At 44.8% G+C, this 22,471-nt stretch overlaps 1 protein-coding gene across 5 annotated transcripts in view; it reads right to left on the reverse strand.

The window, feature by feature from the left end:
- The window catches only part of RALGAPA2 (Ral GTPase activating protein catalytic subunit alpha 2), a 271,212-nt gene that overhangs the window by 93,565 nt on the left and 155,176 nt on the right, over window positions 1-22,471 (reverse strand). For 3 of the 5 annotated variants that reach the window (XR_009690052.1, XM_061126464.1, XM_061126461.1), the window contains 9 exons: window positions 20,763-20,871; window positions 18,579-18,689; window positions 17,039-17,107; window positions 16,659-16,796; window positions 12,897-13,080; window positions 8,199-8,973; window positions 6,993-7,064; window positions 2,436-2,559; window positions 258-413 (listed from right to left, as the gene is read on the reverse strand). Coding sequence is in view for 3 of the 5 variants with exons in the window: in XM_061126464.1 (XP_060982447.1) it covers window positions 258-413; window positions 2,436-2,559; window positions 6,993-7,064; window positions 8,199-8,973; window positions 12,897-13,080; window positions 16,659-16,796; window positions 17,039-17,107; window positions 18,579-18,689; window positions 20,763-20,871 (1,738 nt within the window). In the remaining 2 variants the exon portion in view is untranslated. Of the gene's footprint in view, window positions 1-257; window positions 414-2,435; window positions 2,560-2,666; window positions 2,729-6,992; window positions 7,065-8,198; window positions 8,974-12,896; window positions 13,081-16,658; window positions 16,797-17,038; window positions 17,108-18,578; window positions 18,690-20,762; window positions 20,872-22,471 lie in introns of those variants that run through there. The other 2 variants (XR_009690053.1, XM_061126463.1) reach the window with 2 other exon arrangements.

Genomic DNA, 22,471 nt, shown 5'->3' on the forward strand with positions numbered 1-22,471 from the left:
TCACAGGAGAGAAGATCCAAAGCTAACAACATCGAAGATGCTTCCTTCATCTTCATCTCAGGATTTAAGACTTATACGACTGACCAATTTTCCTGTTATCTTTATCTAGTTTGTGCCAAGCAGGATATTTCAGATTAATGACAACGATAGCTTGAGGAGAGTGACCCCAGAGGAAGCCAATCTCCATGTGTGTGACACATCATGGACTTTGCTCTGTCCCAGGACAGCCAAGCATGGTCCCCCAGGAGGCTCCTTACTTTTTTGGTGAGCGAGTCGTCTGAGTCTGACGGCATCCGAGTTGAGACGTGGAAGATGACTTCCACGGTCGAGGTAGCGTAGTAGGGGGCGGTCTGGCCCGTGCTGCCATTGCGCTGAAGCCCGCCCATGAACCCGCAGTGGGTTGACAGGTCCACCTGATGCAGGACACAGGGGAAAAGAGTGAGGACCAAACAGGAGCTATTCTTATTCACTAAGCGGGAATGTGTTTGTTTATTATTTTTTTTAATCTAAGTATTTTCATTTTTATAACTTTCTGCTTATAAACAATTTTAATACAAAGTGAGATGAAATTAAATATTAAATAAACAGTAACTCAATAGTCTGTAATGACCTATATGGGAAAAGAATCTAAAAAGAGTGGCTATGTGTATGTGCGTGCATGCATGCTAAGTTACTTCAGTCATGTCCAACCCTTTGCGACCCCATGGACTGTAGCCCTCCAGACTCCTCTGTCCATGGGATTCTCCAGGCAATAATACTGGAGTGGGTTGCCATGTCCTTCTCCAGGAGATCTTCCCAACCCAGGGATCGAAGCCGCGTCTCTTAAGTCTCCTGCACTGGCAAGCGGGTTCTTTACAACTAGCGGCACCTGAGAAGCCACTAATTCACTGTGCTGTACATCTGAAGCTAACACAACATTATAAATGAAGTATACGCCAATAAGATTTTTTTTAAAAGATAAAAAAATTAACAATGAAAGGGCTCCAAAATCGTACCTACTTAAAAAAAACACTAGCAAAGGTTTGATGCATATTTCTTCAACATTATTCCCCCCGACACATAAATATGTCGGGGGGAATGTATGTAGAGACATGCACAGAGCTCCCTTGTTGATGGATCTGTGGCATTTCTGCTTTCTCCAACAGTCCTGGTGTGGTCAAACCAGAAGGAGCATTCAAAGCAGTCTTTCAGGTCAAAGGGTACAAATGTTCCCAAATTTAATAGCCACTCCTAAACTGCCTTTCAAAAGGGTTCTTCCAATTTATACAGCTGCCCAAAGTCTCTGACTCATAATTCTTTTTCAGGCTAAGGTAAGAATGTTCTCTTCTTAGTCAGTACTTAAGATTATCTTTCAGTATTTTGTTTTTACTTTTCATAAACTGCTATTCCTTCAGTAAAGCACCTGTGGTAACATAACTGGAAAAAAAAAAAAAAGAAACAAAAGAATTTCTTCTGTGCCAAAGATAATCAATATATGCATTGAATTAATCTTCTAGTCTTTTCTTAAAATGCTAGTTAAGAAATGCATAGTTTAGAAATGTGAGTTAAATACTACATATACTCCATGACAAATAAGAAATCATTTTATTAGTAAGACGAACACTTTACTGAAAGTGTAATAACTATTTCAGACTAAAATCTTCTTGATGACAAAGTACATGGTCTTGACCTTGATGTGCTCTTGTCCTATCTTCATCTCCTTATTGGTCCCTTTGCTAAATGCTCAGCTCTAAGAGGTCAATCTCACTTAGGCACCCAGAGAGCTACCCACAGCACAGATGATCAAGAAACCAAAACAAAAGTAATGAAAAGTAAGAAAATTATTTCGTATATGCTAATTTGTATTTTAACTATTCTGGATTCTTTTAGAATATGTTTTGGAGACATATATATGTGTGTGCGTGTGTGTGTATAAATGTATGGATATCTTTCTGTCAGAATATCATTTAGCCAAGAAGAAACAAAATTTTTAAATATCAACCACCCTGGGCCCTACCTGAAGAAAACAAATTGATAGCAAAACCATCACATCTACTGTCAAGTCAACTTTTGACTTCATCCAACTCTTCATTTTTCACCCCTGAGTCATTGATTTCTTCTCCAATTTCCATACGGGGACCAAAGTCACTGCTTCCCTGCTCCTGTCTGTCTTCTCTTACTACACGCTGTCTACAGTTGGGAGAGCCAATCTGACTACTCAGTTCACATACAAAGCAAATGAAATAATATTAAAAGGAAAGTTAAGGGGGAACAAAAGTTTATGTATAAAGTATGAAAAAAAAACTAACATAAGAGGTCAAATTCTACACACCCTTCAACTCCAGAACTCTATCCAAGCTACATATGAATGTAAAAACATATACCATCAACATCTAGCTTACATACATCCTTAGATAATGCTGATGGGCAAACACCTCCTAGATGAAATGAATTACCTCCCATCCAAGTCCAGCAACAAAGTCTTCATATGCTTGGCTTCCCCTTTCATTGGAAAGGATTGAACACTTGTCTTCTTGACCTTCGGCAATGTAAAACACTGCGATTTTGTGCGTTTCGCGGCTGTGAATTTTTAGGTTGCAAGGAGTTAGAATTCTCAGGTATAAAGTTTGGTTATATTGCTGCCACATATACATCTGTTATACAGCTGACGTTTACCAAGAACTTACAAAGGATCAGGCACTGTTCCAAGAAGCCTCAGCACACGATCTCGTCTATCCTTGCAGGCGGCCTAAGAAGACAGGTCTTGTCACCACCTCCTTGTAGAGACAATTCAAAGGAGGCACAGCCCGTGACACCACAAATGGGAGGTCAGGAGCTGAGGCAGGGCAGTCTGGCTCCTGAGACCACCTCTTAGAAGTGTGATGTGTGAACAGCAAGTAAGAGCACACAGTTTGACAAACTCTCTCTAGCTTTGGTTAAGGAAAAAAAAAAAAAAACCAAGCTTTTCAGATAGGTATCAGTGGTGGACAGATCCACATGACCGTGCATATTTCACTTCCCACACCTTTAGGTAAGGAAGCTGGGGAGCTCCCTAATTGGGACTGTAACACAGGCCAAGACTACTTGAGAAATGAAAACTGCTTCTTCAAAGCAGGACACATTTAGGTACCATCTTTGTGAAGGGCTGTACCCATCCTGGGTTCTGACTGATCTGAGGGTGCCTGGGAGGTTGGACAGCTGTCCAATGAAACTTCTTCGGAAGTATAAACTGTTTGTCCACTTTCTCCATGATGGATTTGGAACACTTTGCTGTTGAATCAGGCAAATGCAACACACACTCTGAAGAAAGGAGTTCTGGGTCAACTTTTGTGCATCTAATACGGTCTTTGGCATGCAGAATTTGCTCATCTAAATCTCTGTTGAATTGACCCGAGAAACAATGATATATTGGAGTATGTCGATAGCCATTTCTATTAATATAAATTATACACTGGAGTACAGTGTCAAGGTCACTAGATCTACGACAAGTGATGTGGGCACAGTTTAGAGGTGATGACATCACTCTCGCTGGAATAGAGCTTTAACCAAGAACCACAGCTCCATCACCCAAGACGTGGATTCCAGTCTCTATGTTTTAGATTTTGGATAACCATTTCCAGAGCAGTTCCACTTTTCTCCTGATTTCTACCATATACTCTGGAAAAATCTATTGGAAAAACTACTGAGCATTTAAACAACATGGAAATGTTTCTGCTGCCTAATCATTTCATACCTCAAAATTATAATCTGATTAGACTCGACAGTGATAGAATCTGGGCTCTGTAGTTTAACACATTCTTCAATATCTCCTTCTGTGTGTGTGCTAAGTCACTTCAGTCATGTCTGACTTTTTGTGACCCATCAGACTCTGGTGGACTGTAGCCCATCAGGCTCCTCTGTCCATGGGATTCTCCAGGCAAGAATACCAGAGTGGGTTGCCATGCCCTCCTCCAAGGGATCTTCCTGACCCAGGGATTTGTCTTGATAGCTTACTCCTCCTGCTTCCCCCATAGTTTACATTTAATGACCATACTTAGAGGAAAAATTGGAAAATACAGAAAGGAAAGAGAAGAATTTTTTAAAACCCACTCGCGTTCTTTGCCTATATGTTGAAATCACAATGGTTACTATCTCAGGATGCGTTTTTGCCTACAAAATGAGACAATCAGTTTGTGTTTTGCCACTGTTTTTTTCACTTAAAATATTTGTGAACACTTTAAAAAAACTGTGTAAAATATGCTTAACATAAAAATCATCATCTACACCATCTTGGAGTGAGAACACTTTTACACCATATGCTTGTGTAACAAAGTTATTAATGATGATTGTGGAATATTCCATTCCATTATGTTACTATTCCATATCCCAAATCCTTGCTACTGGACATCTGGGTCACATCCATTTGAAAGGTGTTTTCACATCATCTTTGACAGTCCTTAAAGTAAATTCATAGATGTGGAACTATGATCACTGCCTACTTTTAAGGCTTTTGAGGTGAACTGTCGTGCTGCCAGCGGGGGAGGTGGGTGTCCTGAAGATCCTGAGGAGCCTTGCTCTGTCATGTTCGTGGGGGTGCTGCTCTCCAGAGAATGGATGTCGGGGGTGGGGAGGGGATTCTGTGCTGATGGATGCTAGTGGGCGGTACTCCAGCAGAGACCTTGGAAAGCTTGTCCTCAAGCACATGGGGCCCAAAATTGTGACATCATTTCCTCCTGAACTACAGGCAGGGTTGGCCAGCAGTCTGGACTCAGACAAGTTGATTCTAAGATCTGTAATCATGTAGGGGCTTGGACGGTAAGGGAGGTCATAAGCCGCGAACTAAAAGACAGTCTCTTTCAACAGATGGGGAGCAAAGGAGAGTCGGTCCATTTCTCTGCAGCTCCATCTACATATCGATAAGTCCTCAGCATTTAATTTTTCTCTATTCTATACACTGGACGTACAAAAAACAAACTCAGGTTTATCTGAAATGTTTTTGTTTGCTCTCTTTAAAGTCCAAGCTTTTTCCTTCGTAGTTGCTTACGGGTCATGGGTCCTCATCAGCTCCTTGTGGAGCAGAGAGATGCCGGGTGACTGCATGACGGATAGAGGTGTGAGCCCAGGTGACCTTTAGCTGTAAACACTCATCAAATTTCACAGCTTCCAAAATGTTAGCACTGCAGAGAGCCTGGGAGGATGCAGACGCTGTGTCTGGCCTTATTAGAGCCAGGCTTTTGAAATGATAATTAGCAACATCAACAGCACTTCATGTCCAGGAGCAGCAGGACCAGTGCACAGAGGAGCAGGTAGTCCAAAGCACATGGACAGAAAATCAACCATTTCCTCTTCCTCACTAGAATTCAAGTTTGTTTGTTTTTTTCTTATTAGGACTAGACCAGAATAGCTTGGTTTCCTTGTGATGTCACATTAAAAAGCCAAAGAAACATGACTGTTACTTTTACTTTATCTTTTGGTGGGGAGAGGCATTAATATTAAAAGGGGGAGCTTTCTTGAATGTGTACCTATGTTCACTATACTATTTATATCTTTGCCAGCTTCACAGCATACAAACCCTAGTTGTGAGGTGGTCTCTACATTCTTGCGTCCGACTCTTTGAGACGCCAAGGACTGCAGCCCACCAGGCTCCTCTGACCATGGGATTCTCCAGGCAACAATACTGGAGTGGGCTGCCATGCCCTCCTCCAGGGGATCTTCCTGACCCAGGGATCGAATCCACATCTCATGTCTCCTGCATTGGCAGGTGGGTTCTTTACCACTAGTGCCATCTGGGAAGCCATACTTTTCCGAGGAACGGGTTAAGCAGAAACTTTGACTTGACAGCAGGGAGATAAATTGATACCAGAAATAAATAGAAACATCCTGATCGGAAGCTGAGGGACAAGATATGTTCTTATTTGCTAAGTGACTGATACACGGGATCTCAACGCTAAAAAGCCCCCCCCCAGCTTATTTCTGTTCTTTTAAAGAACCCTGAAAACATCCTTACTGTAAAATAAGTAGATATCTTATGAGATATCAAGAACAGTCCCCCAGGGAGCTATTTCCATTGTACATTATGCAATTAAAGTACATTAACACTCAACAAACTGGCCACAATCACAAGACACCAATGTCGTCACTCAATAGGAAGGAGCATGGAAGAACTCAACCTACACTGGAAAGATGAGTCTGGAACCCAAGTGACTGCTCATTTCCTACTGGATGGTGGGAGGGAGGGGGCATGAATCCCCAAGCCCCTTCAGGAAACACCCACCCCCCACCGCCCGCACCCCAGAACTTCCTTCCTCTGGAGAAAAAGCAGCACAACGACCACTGGGAAACAATGTGGGGAAGGATAGTCTGAGGAATAACAAATGCAGGTTTTTCTCTCTAAGGAGATGCCCAGTGATGCTTCTGAAGGGAATACAATAGGAACAGAAAGCTGTTTTAATTTTTAAATGAGTTTTAAAAAACTCAAGATTAAGGAAGCAGTTTATTGAAGACTTCCAAGCACCTGTTATGTGCCCACCAAGACACTGGCCCCAGGCTGAGATGTTTTTGGAAGCCCTTTGTTTCTCCAGATCAAACATGGGTCAGAGCTCATCTTCAGAACTGCTTCTAAAATCGTTCAGAAGAGAGGTCCATCTGAGATCTGACCTGCTTTAGAGAATGAGGCTCAGGGTCAGGGAGCCCCTGATTACAGCACCCGGGTCTTAACCTAGTCCATAGGATCCACACCACACTGCTGAATGATGTGGACTGGCGTCTGCCCCTCAGCGGAACCAGAGGCTCTGCAGAAACATGATGAGAACCAGCGTCCACTGGCTGAAAGGTTCTTAATCAAAGGCAGAGATTAGAGGACTTCTTCTTCATGTAGCAAACATCAAAGTTTACTCCTCAGGATAAAACTACCAAAGGTATAAACCGCCAGGTCCCTGCAGGGGTGGCACTCCTGCCACCTTATCTGGCACCCCTCCCTGCCAGCACACACAAAGACAGACAGGAACAAGGAGGTTTGATACAGTTTCACCTACCACTGTCGGGAGTCCAGATTTTTTAGCTCTCTCAACAATTTTGAATTTTTCTTCAACAGATGGAAGTTCTTCCTATAAAGAAAAAGGGATAAGAGAAAAGTCGTGTAATCACAGATCAATTTTGCCCTTTCCAATCAGTCAGTGTACAAACCTACCTATTCATTCATCCATCCATCCATCCACCTCTCCGCAACCACTCCATTCACCAAAGATTTGCAGCAGAAGCCTAGAGAAGGAACTTCATTCTGAAGATGTTCAAAGGCATCACAATTGCACTTGCCTCCCGAGACTGTCTGGGGACACTGGCTGGCTGTGGTCACTGAGTATGTGACTGATGTGTGTGCCTATCCTGTCATTACCACTGTCACCTGTCATGAGACTTTTCTCACCTCTGCAGCTCAAACCCACCCCATCTATAGTCTCCTCCACTGTTCCTCACTTCCCGATGGATTGGCTGTCCTTCCTGAGATCCTGAGTCACACTGTCTTTTATCAGAGTCATAGCAAGTCTTCCTCCCTCAGCAGAGCTAGGGAGAAATTGTGGCTTATTCGTCTCTGTAGTCCACTGGCCTCTTTCATGAAGGCAGAAGCAACAACGGGCAGAGTAGTAATTAAAACACACACCCAGAGTAAATGCTTGATACCCCTTAAAATATATAACAGATGTTTGGAATTCAATCTGTGCATCAGTAGAGCACAGTTAGTTTTGTTTTTAGTTTTAATTTAGGGTCTTCCCTGGTAGCTCAGCTGGTAAAGAATGTGCCTGCAATGCAGGAGACCCCGGTTCGATTCCTGGGTTGGGAATATCTGCTGGAGAAAGGATAGGCTACCCACTGCAGTATTCTGGCCTGGAGAATTCCATGGACTGTATAGTCGATGGGGTCGCAAAGCGTCAGACATGACTGAGTGACTTTCACTATTAGGAGAAGAAAATAAGCTGTGTGTGTGTGCTAAGTTGCTTCAGTCATATCTGACTCTTCGTGACCCTATGGCCTGTAACCCACCAGGCTCTTCTGTCCATGGGATTCTCCAGGCGAGAATACTGGAGTGGGTAGGCATGCCCTCCTCCATCTATTAACGCTGAAATAGAGAAAAATCTCCATTTCGGAGATTCTCCATTTCTGTTCTCTTTTTCCCAAATCCCAAACTGAGAAGAACAGTCGCACACACACAAAACCACAACTGAAGGTCTAGGGAGGGTTGTTACCTTCTGTCCCAAGAATTCATTCCCAAGTCATCGAGCAGCAGCCTACAGAAGTAGAAGGCTCCCCGGGGCTCCACCGGGGACGGCGGCTCCTGGCTGGCGACCCTCATGGCCACATCTGAGTCGCACCTCTGGACGTATTCGTCTTCCTGTGTGCTCTGGCGCAGCAGGACCTTGGTGATCTCCTTCTCCTGGTCCCAGTTCATGCCACAAGGGGGTGGGGAAGGCTCATTCAGACGAAGCTGGGATGGCAAAAGGCATTCAGGACTCGTGTGGCCAAGGTTTTCAAGTAATTTGTCGAGGACATCCTCTCCCTCCTCAGTCTGAGAAGGAGCCCTCTGAGGTCCAGGGGTTGGGGGATGCCAGCCCGAAATGAGGAATGAGGGGCTTCTGCCCTTGGGGGCTAAGCGGCCTTCCAGGGGTCCATAGAGCACCTTCCCGTCCCACGAGTACTTCCCTGAGATGTCCCTCACGATCACCCTCACGTCCGAGGGGGCGCCCGCCGGCGACCCGCTGGCAGGACTGGTCGCAGGCGTCTGCAGGTAGGAGATGAGGGTGCTGTCGTTGAACACAAACAGCTGCAGGCTGGGGCTCCTGAACACGTCTGGGGAGAGCTCGGCAGCGTCGGCGTGCGCGTTGTCGTGGTGCTCGCCCACCAGGCTGTGCAGCACAGCGGGGCCCCCGCAGAGCGGGAAGTGGCCCAGGTGGTTGACCAGATGCGCCATCACCATGCGCGCGGTCAGCGGGATCAGCCCCCGGCTCCTTCTCCTCCTCTCTGCTGACAGCGAGACAGGGACACAGGGTCACAGCGGAGAAGGAAGGTGAGAAGGGGCCACCACCAGACCGCAACCTGTCCCCTGCAAGGAGGAAGCTTTTTTTTTTTTTTTTTTAAAGTCGGAATTTTTTTCTTTTTTTCCACTTGTTTTCTTCTTTGGACATTCATTCTGTTTGAATTTACAAGCACAATTTAAATAGATGGCTAAAAGAACCAATTTATAGGAAGGTCTCATTCCGAAAGGGACATTTAAAAATGTGCAGGTACAGCTATAAACCAGAGACAGATCCTTTAGCACTGACGGGTCTAAGAGCTCAGGGAGGTAGACGTCTGCCCTTAGAGAGCAGGGCGGCTTGGAGGGCTGGGGACCAGGGCTGGGGAGGTGGCCTCGCTCCCTTTGTTGGGCAAAGGGAGACACCGATAAGGGGATGAATCAAACCCAAGATGGCTTACATATATTTGAAGCAATTTGCTTTAGGATTATTGTGACTATTTATGTTTTGTTGTTAGGGCATTTTAAATATTTAACAGAATCTGATATATTAATAATTCATGGAATTACTTAGAAAGCTTTCCCTGAATTTGTAGTTGATTAAATGCCCAGGAGCAACTAATTTATAAAATGTTTAAGACTTCAGATGTATAGAAGGACTTTGACAATAGCAATCAAGGGGGCTGTGTGAAATGCTTGCGATATGATGGGGAAACAGGCAAAATTCACAAGTAAGGGCTGAAACGATTACTGAGGCCTCAAAGCAGTTACAGAAATCTTAATCCACCACGTTTACAAAAGAACTGTGTGTCAATCGAAGAACAGGCCAAAATGAAAACTTTTAATTAAAAAAAAATCACTAGATATTTAAATAAACTAAGTTTTCTAATTTGGGCTTAAAGGCTTAATAAATACTTAAGAAATACTTGGTTTTTAAATTCACGACATGAAAAACCAAATATTAAAAGTTATCACTAAGTACAAATATGCTTTCATGTGCTAAACATCCTCCCCCTTAGACATTAGAAATCTAATTGACTTATTTATAAAACATCAATTCTATGAAGTAAAAATCCTAGAAATAATCAAATCCTAGCATCTAGGAAATTGTGCATGATGACTGAGATCATCCTAACCTCTTTTGAACTTCTTAATTTTGGGGGGGGGGGGGGGGTGGACAAGAAATCACCTGTATTCAACAATGCAAAATAAAATTTCATTTAAAACCCCAGGTTTCTTAGAAGCAGAGGAGGTCATCTGCATGTGTCTCTGAAGATGAAATGTTTCTTCCAGACCCTCTGATGTGTGGACAATTTCCATACAGCTGAGAAATTTAAAACACCTTGACTCATTCCCTTAGAATCACAGTGATGAATGCCTCTGCTTTTGTGTACATATTAACTTTTTCAAAAGTTACAGATGCTTTTTATTCATGCTTATCATCCCATATGAATACACACCCCATCAGAAATGTTAATGCCTCTACAGCAGAGCTGCGGCCAGCTGGGGGCTCAGGAGTTCAGAACGTAAGACACTGCATGATGATGACACGGAAGCACAGGCTTCGACACTAACAAGAAAGGTCCGACTGGAACCAGGCCCACAGCAGAAAACAACTGGAAAAGCAACCCTCTCTACTTTTACTTACATAGGTCGTACTTATAATCTGAGATAAATACGGATCTGTAATTTAATGAACATGCTTGAATTCTGCAAGGGGAAATTAACCTGGAGTCCCATTACTCATCATAAACAATGACACACCCCAAATATCTTTGGTACCAAAAAGTAAGGAAAGAGAATATTTGTGGAATAAAAACTGTTTCTCCCTGGCAGACTTCACCCGCATCAGGGCTGCCCTGAAAAATCAAGAGGAAATCTAGACCCCATTAATGAAGAAACAAGCTTGTGACTTGTGCAGGCTATGCAAAATCATATTCCATATATTTGTTTCATTTTTCTAAATTTAGAGAGGAAATATAAAAGCAGTAATTTTAGATTGTCCTTTAACTTTCTTTCTTTCTTTTTTTTTTTTTTTTCGTTTCTTTTTTTTTTTTTTTTAAATTTTTATTATTATTATTTTTTTTTTCCAGTGGGTTTTGTCATACATTGATATGAATCAGCCATGGATTTACATGTATTCCCAATCCCGATCCCCCCTCCCACCTCCCTCTCCACCCGATTCCTCTGGGTCTTCCCAGTGCACCAGGCCGGAGCACTTGTCTCGTGCATCCCACCTGGGCTGGTGATCTGTTTCACCATAGATAGCATACATGCTGTTCTTTTGAAATATCCCACCCTCACATTCTCCCACAAAGTTCAAAAGTCTGTTCTGTATTTCTGTGTCTCTTTTTCTGTTCTGCATATAGGGTTATCGTTATCACCTTTCTAAATTCCATATACATGTGTCAGTATGCTGTAATGTTCTTTATCTTTCTGGCTTACTTCACTCTGTATAAGGGGCTCCAGCTTCAGCCATCTCATTAGGACTGGTTCAAATGAATTCCTTTTAATGGCTGAGTAATATTCCATGGTGTATATGTACCACAGCTTCCTTATCCATTCATCTGCTGATGGGCATCTAGGTTGTTTCCATGTCCTGGCTATTATAAACAGTGCTGCGATGTCTTTCTTTCTTTTTTTAAAGCTCCTCCCTTCTCTTCTTTTTAAGCAATTAGGTATTAAAGATGAGAAGAGTGAGCAGGGGTTGTACTACTGATGGCTCCTCTTCAAGCTGAGCCAACAGCCACTTGGGCTATAGGTGGCTGGATCTCTCACTTCTAACTCTGAAAGTAGTCATTACATCAAATGTAGGTAATGGTCTATGAAAGAATCATTTTAAAATGATAGACAAAAATATAACATTGCTTATCAGAAACATTATCTGGCTAGAAACAGTTTGGTTATAAATGATGAATTAATGACACTGAATGGATCTTTGTCCATTTCCCTCACTCTGCCCTCACTCTTTTTTCTTGGAGGATGTTTTTACCTTCAAGGTTCGTTCTCAGCCCTAGGTTTTTAACTTGCAAGGTCCATAAAATTATCATGGATGATCTAATGCTCTATATCCACATTTTTTTTAACTTTTACTTTTTGAGACAACTGAAGATTCACCATCACTTGTAAGAAATAACACAGAGAAATTTCAAACATCCTTCACCCGAATGGTAAACATCTTGAGCGGCAACAGGACAATATCAGCATGGTCATCACCAAGACTGTGCATCACTGTTCAGAGTTCACTAGTTTCACAGGCACTCAATTGCGTGTGTGTGTGTGTAGGTGTTTGTGTGTGTGTGTGTGTGTGTATGCGATTCTATGCAATATTATCACACATACAGATGACACCCCCACATTCTGACTATATCCCAAGTGTAGAGATGGGTTCCCATCATTTTGGGGAGAAGCGTGATGGAGGAGGACATGCACAGCCTACATCCTGACCTCACCCACGTCTACGACAGGCCCTCTGCTGGGAGCAGAACCGTCCTGTCTCCATTGCTCTTGGTGACGCCCAGCTGGTCCCTCTCTACCAGTTCCTCACAAAGGCTGCTCCTTCCTCCCAAGTCTGACTTAGGCGCTTCTCCATGAGAAACCCCTATAGGACTCCCAGGCCACACACAGTGAGTCCTTCTGCCTGAATCCTATCTCCCCATGAGATGAAAAACTCCTTGGGGACAGAAAGTGGACTGTGTGTGGGGATTTGTGCCTCCCACAGGTCCTCAAGCCTATAAAACTCAACTCAGATGGGAGAAGAAAGGGGAGGACAGAGAAAGAAGAAACAAAGGACGAAGGACTTGATATCACAGAGCACTGCAGAAACTCAGATTGCAACCACTAGCTTCTTAGAAAATAACACAGCGAGTACTCACAAACGGCTACCATTTTCCCTTCTGCTGCCCACAGCAATGAATAGCCTGAAGAGCCTTACCCTCTTCAACAGTAAGCAGGTTGCCCAGTTCTGCTGATGAATGAAATTGGACCGGCTCAGAATTCTTCACGTTCGCCAGCGGCAGGAAGGGGTCGTAATCCGGGGACGACAGGTCCGCCAGGGTCAAGGTGTAGCGGCTCTGCTGGTTGTACGTGCTTGAGCCACAGACGCAGCAGTGTAGAACCTGCGTGCACAGGAGGGAGTGTGTGCTGGGAATGCCACCCACCGCCTGCCTCCTGACGGGCTGTCAAGTGACAGCAGCCCCTAGGAGGCAGGATTCCTGCTTGATAATTCCTGAGAGCATCAAATCCTTTCCGTCCTAAAACACCTTCCTGCTCTGAACATGCTTATCTCGCTCCTGTTGTATCGATGGCAAAAGGAAAGCAAAGTCAGCAAGCGTGCTTTTTGGCACTCTATGTGGTTGTAAACGCCTGGTGCTGCTCCAGTCCATGGAGGCACCAGAGAGGTGACAACGAGCCACACGATGGGCCACGGGTGCTCCACCACCCACAGAGGCAATCAGAATGAAAACCATCAGCAGAAACCGCTGACCTAGTGCATAAACGTTCCTGGATTTGAATTCGTGTAACTCATGGCACTAGGACTTGGAAGGGCCAATCTGATACGCTTTTTAAAAGGTATAACTGATGAAGTAAATCTAACACAAATTCTAAAAGTATCCTTACTTTCTCAAGACGAGTTTCCTGAAAGCTCACTGGTTGTTTACAAACTGCCATTGACCAAAGCTGACGCTGTGCCCACAACCGTCTTCAGGATGTCAATGTGTGTAGGTGAGCTAATCACTGTACTAAAGCTTCCTTTCTGATCATAAATGTAAAAAACTGAGTTTTAAGATGAAGGTGATGCTTTTAAAAACTAAGGAAAGACTGCATTTAGATGACGAGCTCTGAGGTCGGGCTGGATATGTCTCGATTTAGTTCCTTCCAATTGTGCTGCCTCCTGGGGACTGGAGGAGGCTGGCGATAAATGCAACTTTCGTCCATGCTTACAAAGGACCAAGAACAGCAGGGGACAGCCACCCAAATATGCCCTCTTCCTAGCGAAAGAGCAGTACAGGAAAATGAGGGTAGCTCCCTCATTGAGCTTCTGTCATCGAAAGAGCTAATTTCTATTAGTCAAATGCCATAAATGTAAGAAATATAAATGATTAATAAAACCACAACAGGATACCACTGCCTCCCTAGAAGAGACAGAGTGTCAGCCAGGGTGTGGAGCAGCTGCAGTTATCAGCACAGTCACCCTGAAAAATTACTGCGTGTTCACTTCTAAATGCACAACACACATGTTCCAGCAACTCCACCGCTAGGTGTACGTCCAACAGAGAGGCATACGTATGTGAACCAGAGGACGCATTGGATGATTCTGTACAGTATAAAGTCCAACAGCCAAAAACAAGTGTCTGCTGTGACAAGACAGTGGTCACCCCCAGGTCTGTGTGGGGGCTACACACACGGGGGCTCCTGGAATGCCAGGATGCGCCGTTTCTAGAGCTGGGAGCCCCTTTCACAGGCGTGTCCACTTGGTGAAACTCCAAAATTCACTTAGGATTGATGGATGCAGTTTTTTTGGACGCATAGGATGCTTTAGTGGAAAAAGTTTCCTTAAAAAAAAAAATAAATAAAGGATTATCCAGTAAATTTATGTATCACGTTAACTATAAAGTGATTTTTATGTTGGTGAAGCAATTTTAAGAGAGACGTTTTAAGAAAAGAAATGCTAGACATGAATTTAAGTGATTGCAGCTACTTTAGTGGCTTAAGCCAAGCCTCGTCTAGGTTTATAAGTCACAGTGATGTCAGAAATATCTGCTTCATCTGAACATAGTTACTAAAATCTTTGACAGTTCAAGAAACCATTTAAAAGGAAAAAGTACTTTTTTAGTAGAACTTCAACCATGGTTAAGTGGCTTTTTCGGTTTTAACTGAATGCATTTTAAAATAAGGCAACCAGAGGGATCGGGTGAAGAGAGAGGTGGGAGGGGGGATCGGAATGGGGAATACATGTAAATCCATTGCTGATTCATGTCAATGTATGGCAAAAACCACTACAATATTGTAAAGTAATTAGCCTCCAACTAATAAAAATAAATGGAAAAAAAAATAAGGCAACAAAGCAATCCGTTAACGACTTAAGAAATCTTTTTCATCTTTTGATGTGGGCCATTTAAAAAAAAGATGTCTTTATTGAATTTGTTATATTGTTTCTGTTTTATGGATTTGTTTGGTTTTTTGGCCCCTAAGGCACAAGGCATTTTAGCTCCCCAGAACAGGGATTGAACCTGCATCCCCTACGTTGAGAGGCAAAGTCTTAACCACTGGACTGCCAGGGAAATGCCTAGAAAATTTTTTTTTAATTATTTTAAAGTTTTATTACTACAAAAATAAGCAAAGAAATTGCCCCTACCTTGCAGTAATTGTTCAATGATTTGTGTGCATGTGTGCTAAGTCATTTCAGTTGTGTCCGACTCTTTGTGACCCCATGGACTGCGACAGGCCAGGCTCCTCTGTCTATGGGATTCTCCAGGCAAAGAATACTGGAGTGGGTTGCCATACTCTCCTCCAGGGGATCTTCCTGACCCAGGGATTGAACCTGTGTCTCTTAGGTCCCCTGCATTGGCAGGCGAGTTCTTTACCATTAGCACCACCTGGGGAGCCCTATTCAATGGACACACAAGTAATAGATGGATGAATACAATAGACAGATGGATAGATAAGGCTTCCACAGGGAGAGCTGTTAAGGCCTGTTTGGAAGGATAGTACTAAGGGTCCAGAGTAAACACACACTTAGTCAGTGGTAGGAGGTGAAATTCCAATGTCTTAGGTGTTATAAAAATGATGATGCTGATTAATTTGATATAATACACTGTATTGTCTTAATTTATTTCTGAAGATCTTTGAAAGCAAAGAGAAGATTGGGATCCTTGTACTTTTTCTTCCTCTGATAAAGAGATTTTGGCCAACTAAGGCTGTAGATGTTCCTACAATAAAGATTCTTTTCAAAACAAAGCAGGTATGGACCATGTTCCATAAACACCGGGGGAGTCTGAGCAAACTGCAGTTGTTTAACGCTGACAGGTAAAACGCCTGCATCATGCCTGGGGTAATCACTGCCTGTCTGCTAAGACGTTTCAGTCATGTCTGACTCTCTGCGACCCTATGGACTGTAGCCCGCCAGGCTCCTCTGTCCATGGGACTCTCCAGGCAAGAATACTGGACCGAGTAGCCATACCCTACTCCAGGGGATCTTCCCAACCCAGGGATTGAATCCAGGTCTCCCGCACTGCAGGCGGATTCTTTACCGTCTGAGCCACCAGGGAAGCCTAGGTAATCACGGCTTCTCTATAATTATAATTGTTCTGTGGACACTCCTCAAGTCCTTCATTTCTTTTAAAATGTTGAACCCCCATAAATCCTTGTCCAAAGGGCACAAATAAGTACAGGAATGCCTAAGAAGAGCTGACTCATTAGAAAAGATCCTGATGCCAGGAAAGATTGAAGGCAGGAGGAGAAGCGGACAACAGAGGATGAGATGGTAGGATGGCATCACCAACTCGATGGACATGTGTTTGAGCAAACCCCAGAAGTTGGTGAAGGACAGGGAAGCCTGGCGTGCTGCAGTCCGTGGGGCCGCAAAGAGTCAGACACGACTGAGCAACTGAACAACAGCGACCTGTATGGAGGACCGTCTGAGGCTCCAGTCCGCACCCTGTACCCCGAGGCTCAGGGTGGCGGGGGGACTCACCCTGTAGATGTAATCCAGCAAGGGGGCCCGGGCCGGGGGCTGCTCGTCCAGGGCCGCCGTGGACACGGGGTGGAGGAGGGTGCCCGCCGGCAGCACCATGCACCAGTCCAGGAGGCAGAGCAACAGGGACACGAGGAACTGGAGGAGGAAGCAGACCAGAGCCTCAGCCTGCAGCCTCACAGACTCCATCACTGTGTGTTGTTACAGGAAACAGACCTTCCAGCACCACGGCCATTCTTCAGGGACACAGGAGTGAAGGAGGCTTTCACAGAGACAGGCCAGGGCCGGTTATAAAGCCCTGCGTGTGACAGCATCTGCCACCTGAGTCATGTCTTTAAAAAAACAGATTCTGGGGAGAACCTAGCGGATGGGCCACTTACCTTCTTGTCTGTCTCCACCGAGGAGTACTCGGCACTTGGTAACAGAAAAGCGATTGTGGCCACGAGGATCTGCAAAGAAGCCAAATTCCCAATTAGACAGACCACGGTATGGTCCTGGGAGCCGCCAGGTAAGAGGTCCGGGATGGCCTTGCCACCATACCCAGCCAGGGGGCCAGCTCCTGGAGGAAGGTGACACAGGCTGAGTCACCTCAGTGACTTCAGGCATGGCCTGAAGACCGGAGAGGGTGATGGCCGCGATTGTCTCCCCTCTGCTGGCGGGGAGATCGGGGTCCAGAGGAAGGAGTGGTTCTGTCTGTGGTCACACCATTTCCAGCATCAGCCTCCACCCTTCTCACGATGAAAGCAATAAATACTTCCAAAGGTAATTATGAACATGCACCCAATTACTTTTCTTATAACACACCCCAGGTCTCCAACGACCTATGGTGCCAGGGTGAGTGAGTGAAAGTCGCTCAGTTGTGTCCAACTCTTTGTGATCCCATGGACTGTATAGTCTATGGGATTCTCCAGGCCAGAATACTGGAGTGGGTAGCCTTTCCCTTCTCCAGGGGATCTTTCCAACCCAGGAATCGAACCCAGGTCTTTCGCCTTGCAGACAGATTCTTTATCAGCTGAACCACGGTAGCAGCATCTATTTCATTCTCAAAGGCATCCCCCATTCAGGTGATAAATTACACAGTTGTTCTAAAGCCCAACTTTACATACAGCAGCATCTCACATTCCTAAAATCCAAAGCTCTGTTTCACTCTGGGTCCCCTGAGGTCAAAGATCACCTGTGATTTCTGATGTATCTGAGAGAACAAAGTGACCTCATGGGTGGCATTTGTTCAGGGTTGAGAAAAAGTGAATCACCTTACTTCCTCTCTCTCCACTGGGTGTGTATGGAACCAGGGCTTGTTTAAAGAAGGGATGAGCCTTAGTCCCAGCTCCTGCAGGGTGAGGGTACCTACTTCCCGCAAGATAGCATCTTCTCATGCCACTGACCACCAGGGTGTCATCGTTGACAGCATTCTTCCTGTTCCTTCTGCCCCTCTCCTCCACCAGTGACCCACTCCCCCCACTCCACCCCAAGGGTACGACAGTGGTAAGCTCATTACAGCTGGGCAATCATGCTGGTGGCAGAACGCACAGCCCAGGCCTTCGCTCTGGGAAAGCCCCCCTCCCCCAGCCCCCGCACACAGGGCATCACGACCAGCTGCCTACTCCTTGTTGGCACCATCCAAATTACTCTGGATGAATGAAGCCCAGTCGACAAAAGGTCTCTTTGTTGTGGTCGTGTCTGCCTTTCAAACTCCCCAAGTGTGAGCCTGCCCTGGAACACTGGTGGCTTCTTACTCGGTGCCTGAAATCGCAGCTGAGAAGGGCCAGCGTAATTTACTCTGAAAATGGGTGACTCACATGGCAGTTTAACAGTCGGTGCTCCAACAATTATCGGAGTATCTAGAATTCATTAAATATCAAATGTAATAAAAAGAGGAAACACTGATGTTTGAGCATTATGGCGGAAAAAAAGACTTACTTCTGCAATTTTCCGAGGCAGGGAGGTTTCAAACATCTGAAGCTTTTCCCAGTAGGAGACTAGCAGCTGAAGCACGTCACAGGCTACCTGGGCCACGATTTTGTTAGGAAACTAGAAAAGGAAAGAAAAAAACCTACACTAAATAACCTCACTTAACATGTATGGTATTCCTAAAGAAGGACACAACAAGGATCTCTTTTCAGTTCCCTCTGGGGACCCACATCCTTGTTCTGCATGAAATATCTGAAAAGTGTATCTTATCACCAGTTTGTACATGGTCACCACCCTGTTAACTGCCTTCTGTCTACACAAGTTGTGTTAATCTACATAATGTTCTGCAGAAACGTTTAATCATTTGGAAATTAAAACCATAAATTCAACTGTCTTATCCAGATCACACAAACGATAGTTTTGACGACTGGAGGAAATTGAAATGTAGTACGTTATTGAGTAGCCCCGGTGTGCTGAACCTCTTACAAGAATTTTTCTCATTTTCGCCTTGATAACTCTTCATTAACAACTCCGTAAGGTGGATGTTATCTTCATTTTACACTTGGAGAAACAAGGATTGATCAAAAGACTTTCCATCTTATAAAATTAAACTTAACCTGCACAGATAGCATTCTAAGAAATGTGAAAAATGTGGAACTAGGAGGACGTGATTCAAAGTTATGGAAAATTCAATTATTGAGTCTGTTTTCTGGGTCTGGCAGGTGTCCACAGTTCTCTGGATATCTCAGTCTCTCAGGAGATGGCAGAGTGAAGGGGCAATTCCCGCAGGGCCCATGGACTGGGGGTGCATGGGAGGTATGAGGACCCCTACTGCTCCCTCCCTGGTCAGACCTGGGCCGCATTGTAGCCAGACCCCATGAGCCACAGCAGAAAGGTTCGTCACCAAATCTGTGCCCTGTCCAGGTAGACCTTTGGATTTGCCTCTCAGCTACTTCCATGCCAGGAGCACCCGGCTGCACAAAGCAGATATCAGCTGAGCAGAGGGCCACAGAAATAACCAGAAAAGTCAAGCACGTCAGTGACGAAGCACAGGATGAGAAGGGGAAGGTGATCAGCTCAGCTTCTGCACAACAGAAACTGACTGCCCTCTCCTGCCAGGCAGAAGGAAACTTGGTCGAGAGCACCAGGCCCCAAGGGGCTCCGTGGCTTCCTCTGGCCACCCAGGCCTCCTGCCACCTGACCCTCACGGCCTCTGTCCACTCCTCAGATACTCTGGCTTATTTCTGCCCCAGGGCCTTTGCACCTGCTCCTTGCTCTGTCCAGGACACTCAGCCCCCAGGTCTGCATTCAATAGCTGCTGCCATGTCCTGCAGGTCACAGCCAGAGATGTCATCTCTCCACGAGGCCGCCAAGCCCACCTCCTCCAGCTCTTCTGTCTCCTCTTCCTCCCCCGCTGGAACTTCTATACGGCCTTAAGGGCTAAGAGCCAATCCTTTCTGTGTGTTTGCTAGTTCTTCTGTGTGTTTATCTTCCTGCATCTTGTTCTCCATCATATTCCTAACGCCATGCACAGCTCCAAGGTGGGGTTCTGGGGGCACAACGGAATGTGGGGAGAGTGGGCCCCAGGGCAGTCCTGTTGCCTCCCACTGGGCAAGTCACACGGTAGAAACACGAGGCAGGCGTGACTGTGTCATCTCAGCCAGAGACAGACAAGGTGACGATGGCGAAGTAAGGGACACAGCAGACAAGACGAGCTAAGAGGGCAGAGAGGTGTGAGAGACAGGGGGTGGACAGCAGAGAGAAGCCACGGGGGGTGGTCTGCTGAGCTGAGCAGGAACAAGCGGGACAGTTTCCTTCCAGGCAGCGGGCCCAGGATGCCAGGCACTAAGGCTACGGGGGCCTTCGAGGGGGATGGTGTCGCCAGCAGGCGAAGGGCGGCAGGACATGGGGATGAAATACATCCTTGACCCTCTCATCAGCACTGGTCATGGGTGCCGGCCCTGAGCCAGTTGCCCTGAAGCTCAGGCGGTGGATGGTCAGAAGGCACCACCCCGGGGGAAGCAGCCCTGCCCAGGACCCTCAGAGAACATTCCACGTGGCTTTCAGAGAAAGAATTTTTGCATCAAAACCCTCTGTAACATAGGGGGCAATAGGGATGGTGCTAATTCAACCTACAATAGGTTGACTATCTGAGACACTCGAGGTCAAATACACAAGATGAACTGGCAGTACCTTCAAAGTGACACCAATGACGTTGACGGCCTCTTGCAGCTGAGGGTGGCTCGTGCCCTGGGCCAGCTCCTCACAGATCCAGATCCCGAGGGAGCAGATGGCAATGCACCTTTTGGAAAAGATGGAAAAGGAAGAAAACCCTTGTGAAGAGATGCATTTTCTTGGTATTTGTCAATGACAAGATATTTTAAATCTTGTTTACAAAGTCACAAAAGTTGTAGCTATATTAACAAAAGGTCTTCTTGAGAAAAAAGATAAGGTACCCTCAACAGACTGGTTTTCTGGTTAGTGATTAAATACTTAATGAAAGACATGGCGTATTTTCTGTGAATTGTCACAGCACATGTATCACTTATTTTTGCTGAAACTAATTTTTGTATCACATTTTATTGTTTCAGGATATTTTTGAGGAAGAATCAAAAACATGGATCTTCGAAAACTGTCGGAAATTGAGTTTATAATTGCTGTCCATACAATAAAATACACAACACCTACCACAAACAGGAGACAAATCCTGTATTTCATCATAAAGAATACCTGAGCACAACTTTCAAAGTTAAGTTTCACTGTTACTTCTTTTAAACAATGTGTTAAGACACTATATTCTTTAAGTTGCATAGTCCTTCAAAAATTACCTTTCTCAATTATAAACAAGATTGGGCAATAATTCTCTTTGGAATTGATAAGCCCTACTATCTTTTACAATGATCAAAAAGTCATATTCCCCTTAATGTTTCCTGAAGGCACATATATGAAATTAAAATGCTTGCGCCAACCACCCCCTCCCCAACCTGCTCACTTTCTGAACAAAAAGGGGCTCCAAACCTCTACTTGGAACCAGAAGCTTGCTGTAATGTGTGTATGCTGCTCTCTGTAGTAAGAGGCCACACCCAGTGCCAATCAAATCGGACACAGTGCCTGGCCCTGCATACTGAGTGCTCCTTTGTGCTCAAAATAATTCAGCAATTAAAATCCATCTATTTTGAGGTTTTAAAACCACTGCACTTCACTAGCTTCTCACCTCTTCTGATCAGAATGGACTAAGTGCTTCAGAACAAATGAATTAAAATACCCTTTGACAAGCATGTCACCTTCTACCACCGGGTAAAAGCTGTGCTTTTCCACTGGTTACAAGGTGTGTGCTGGGCCTTTCTTGTTTCTCAGGTGCCAGCATTAGACAGGAGCTCCACACTCTCCAAACTATCTAGAACTGTCCACATCTCTTTCTCCTCTTGCCTAATTCCTACACCTGTTCTCAGTTTAAACTGTACTTTGCATCTCACTTTTCAGGCTTCCCCAGGTATTCTACATTTCTACCCCAAGCCTCTTTGTCTTCCCTCAGCCTAACTTAGACTCTGATTGTTCAACTCCCTACAATCTGTACAACTTGGAATTATGCCCCACACCATATTTTGACCATTTTAAGAGCTGTTCTTCCTTTGCATGCATGTGTGTACCTATATATGTGTGTGTATTCTTTTTTTTTTTTTTATGACCCATTAACCTACTTGTTAAATGTAATTTGCTGAGAGCAGAGATCTCTCATTTCTAGGAACACGTGCATTTCTCTGTAACTATTAGCCTTGCACCATGGAGAACACACTGACCTGTAAAATGGTTTTATAACCTAAGCGACTCTCACCTGCCTTGAGTTCTAAGCCACACTCATTTTTAACAGCTTTTTCTGATCTTTTCTTGCTTTGAGATTC

Source organism: Dama dama, chromosome 23 (genome assembly GCF_033118175.1).
Source record: "Dama dama isolate Ldn47 chromosome 23, ASM3311817v1, whole genome shotgun sequence".
NCBI lineage: Eukaryota > Metazoa > Chordata > Mammalia > Artiodactyla > Cervidae > Dama > Dama dama.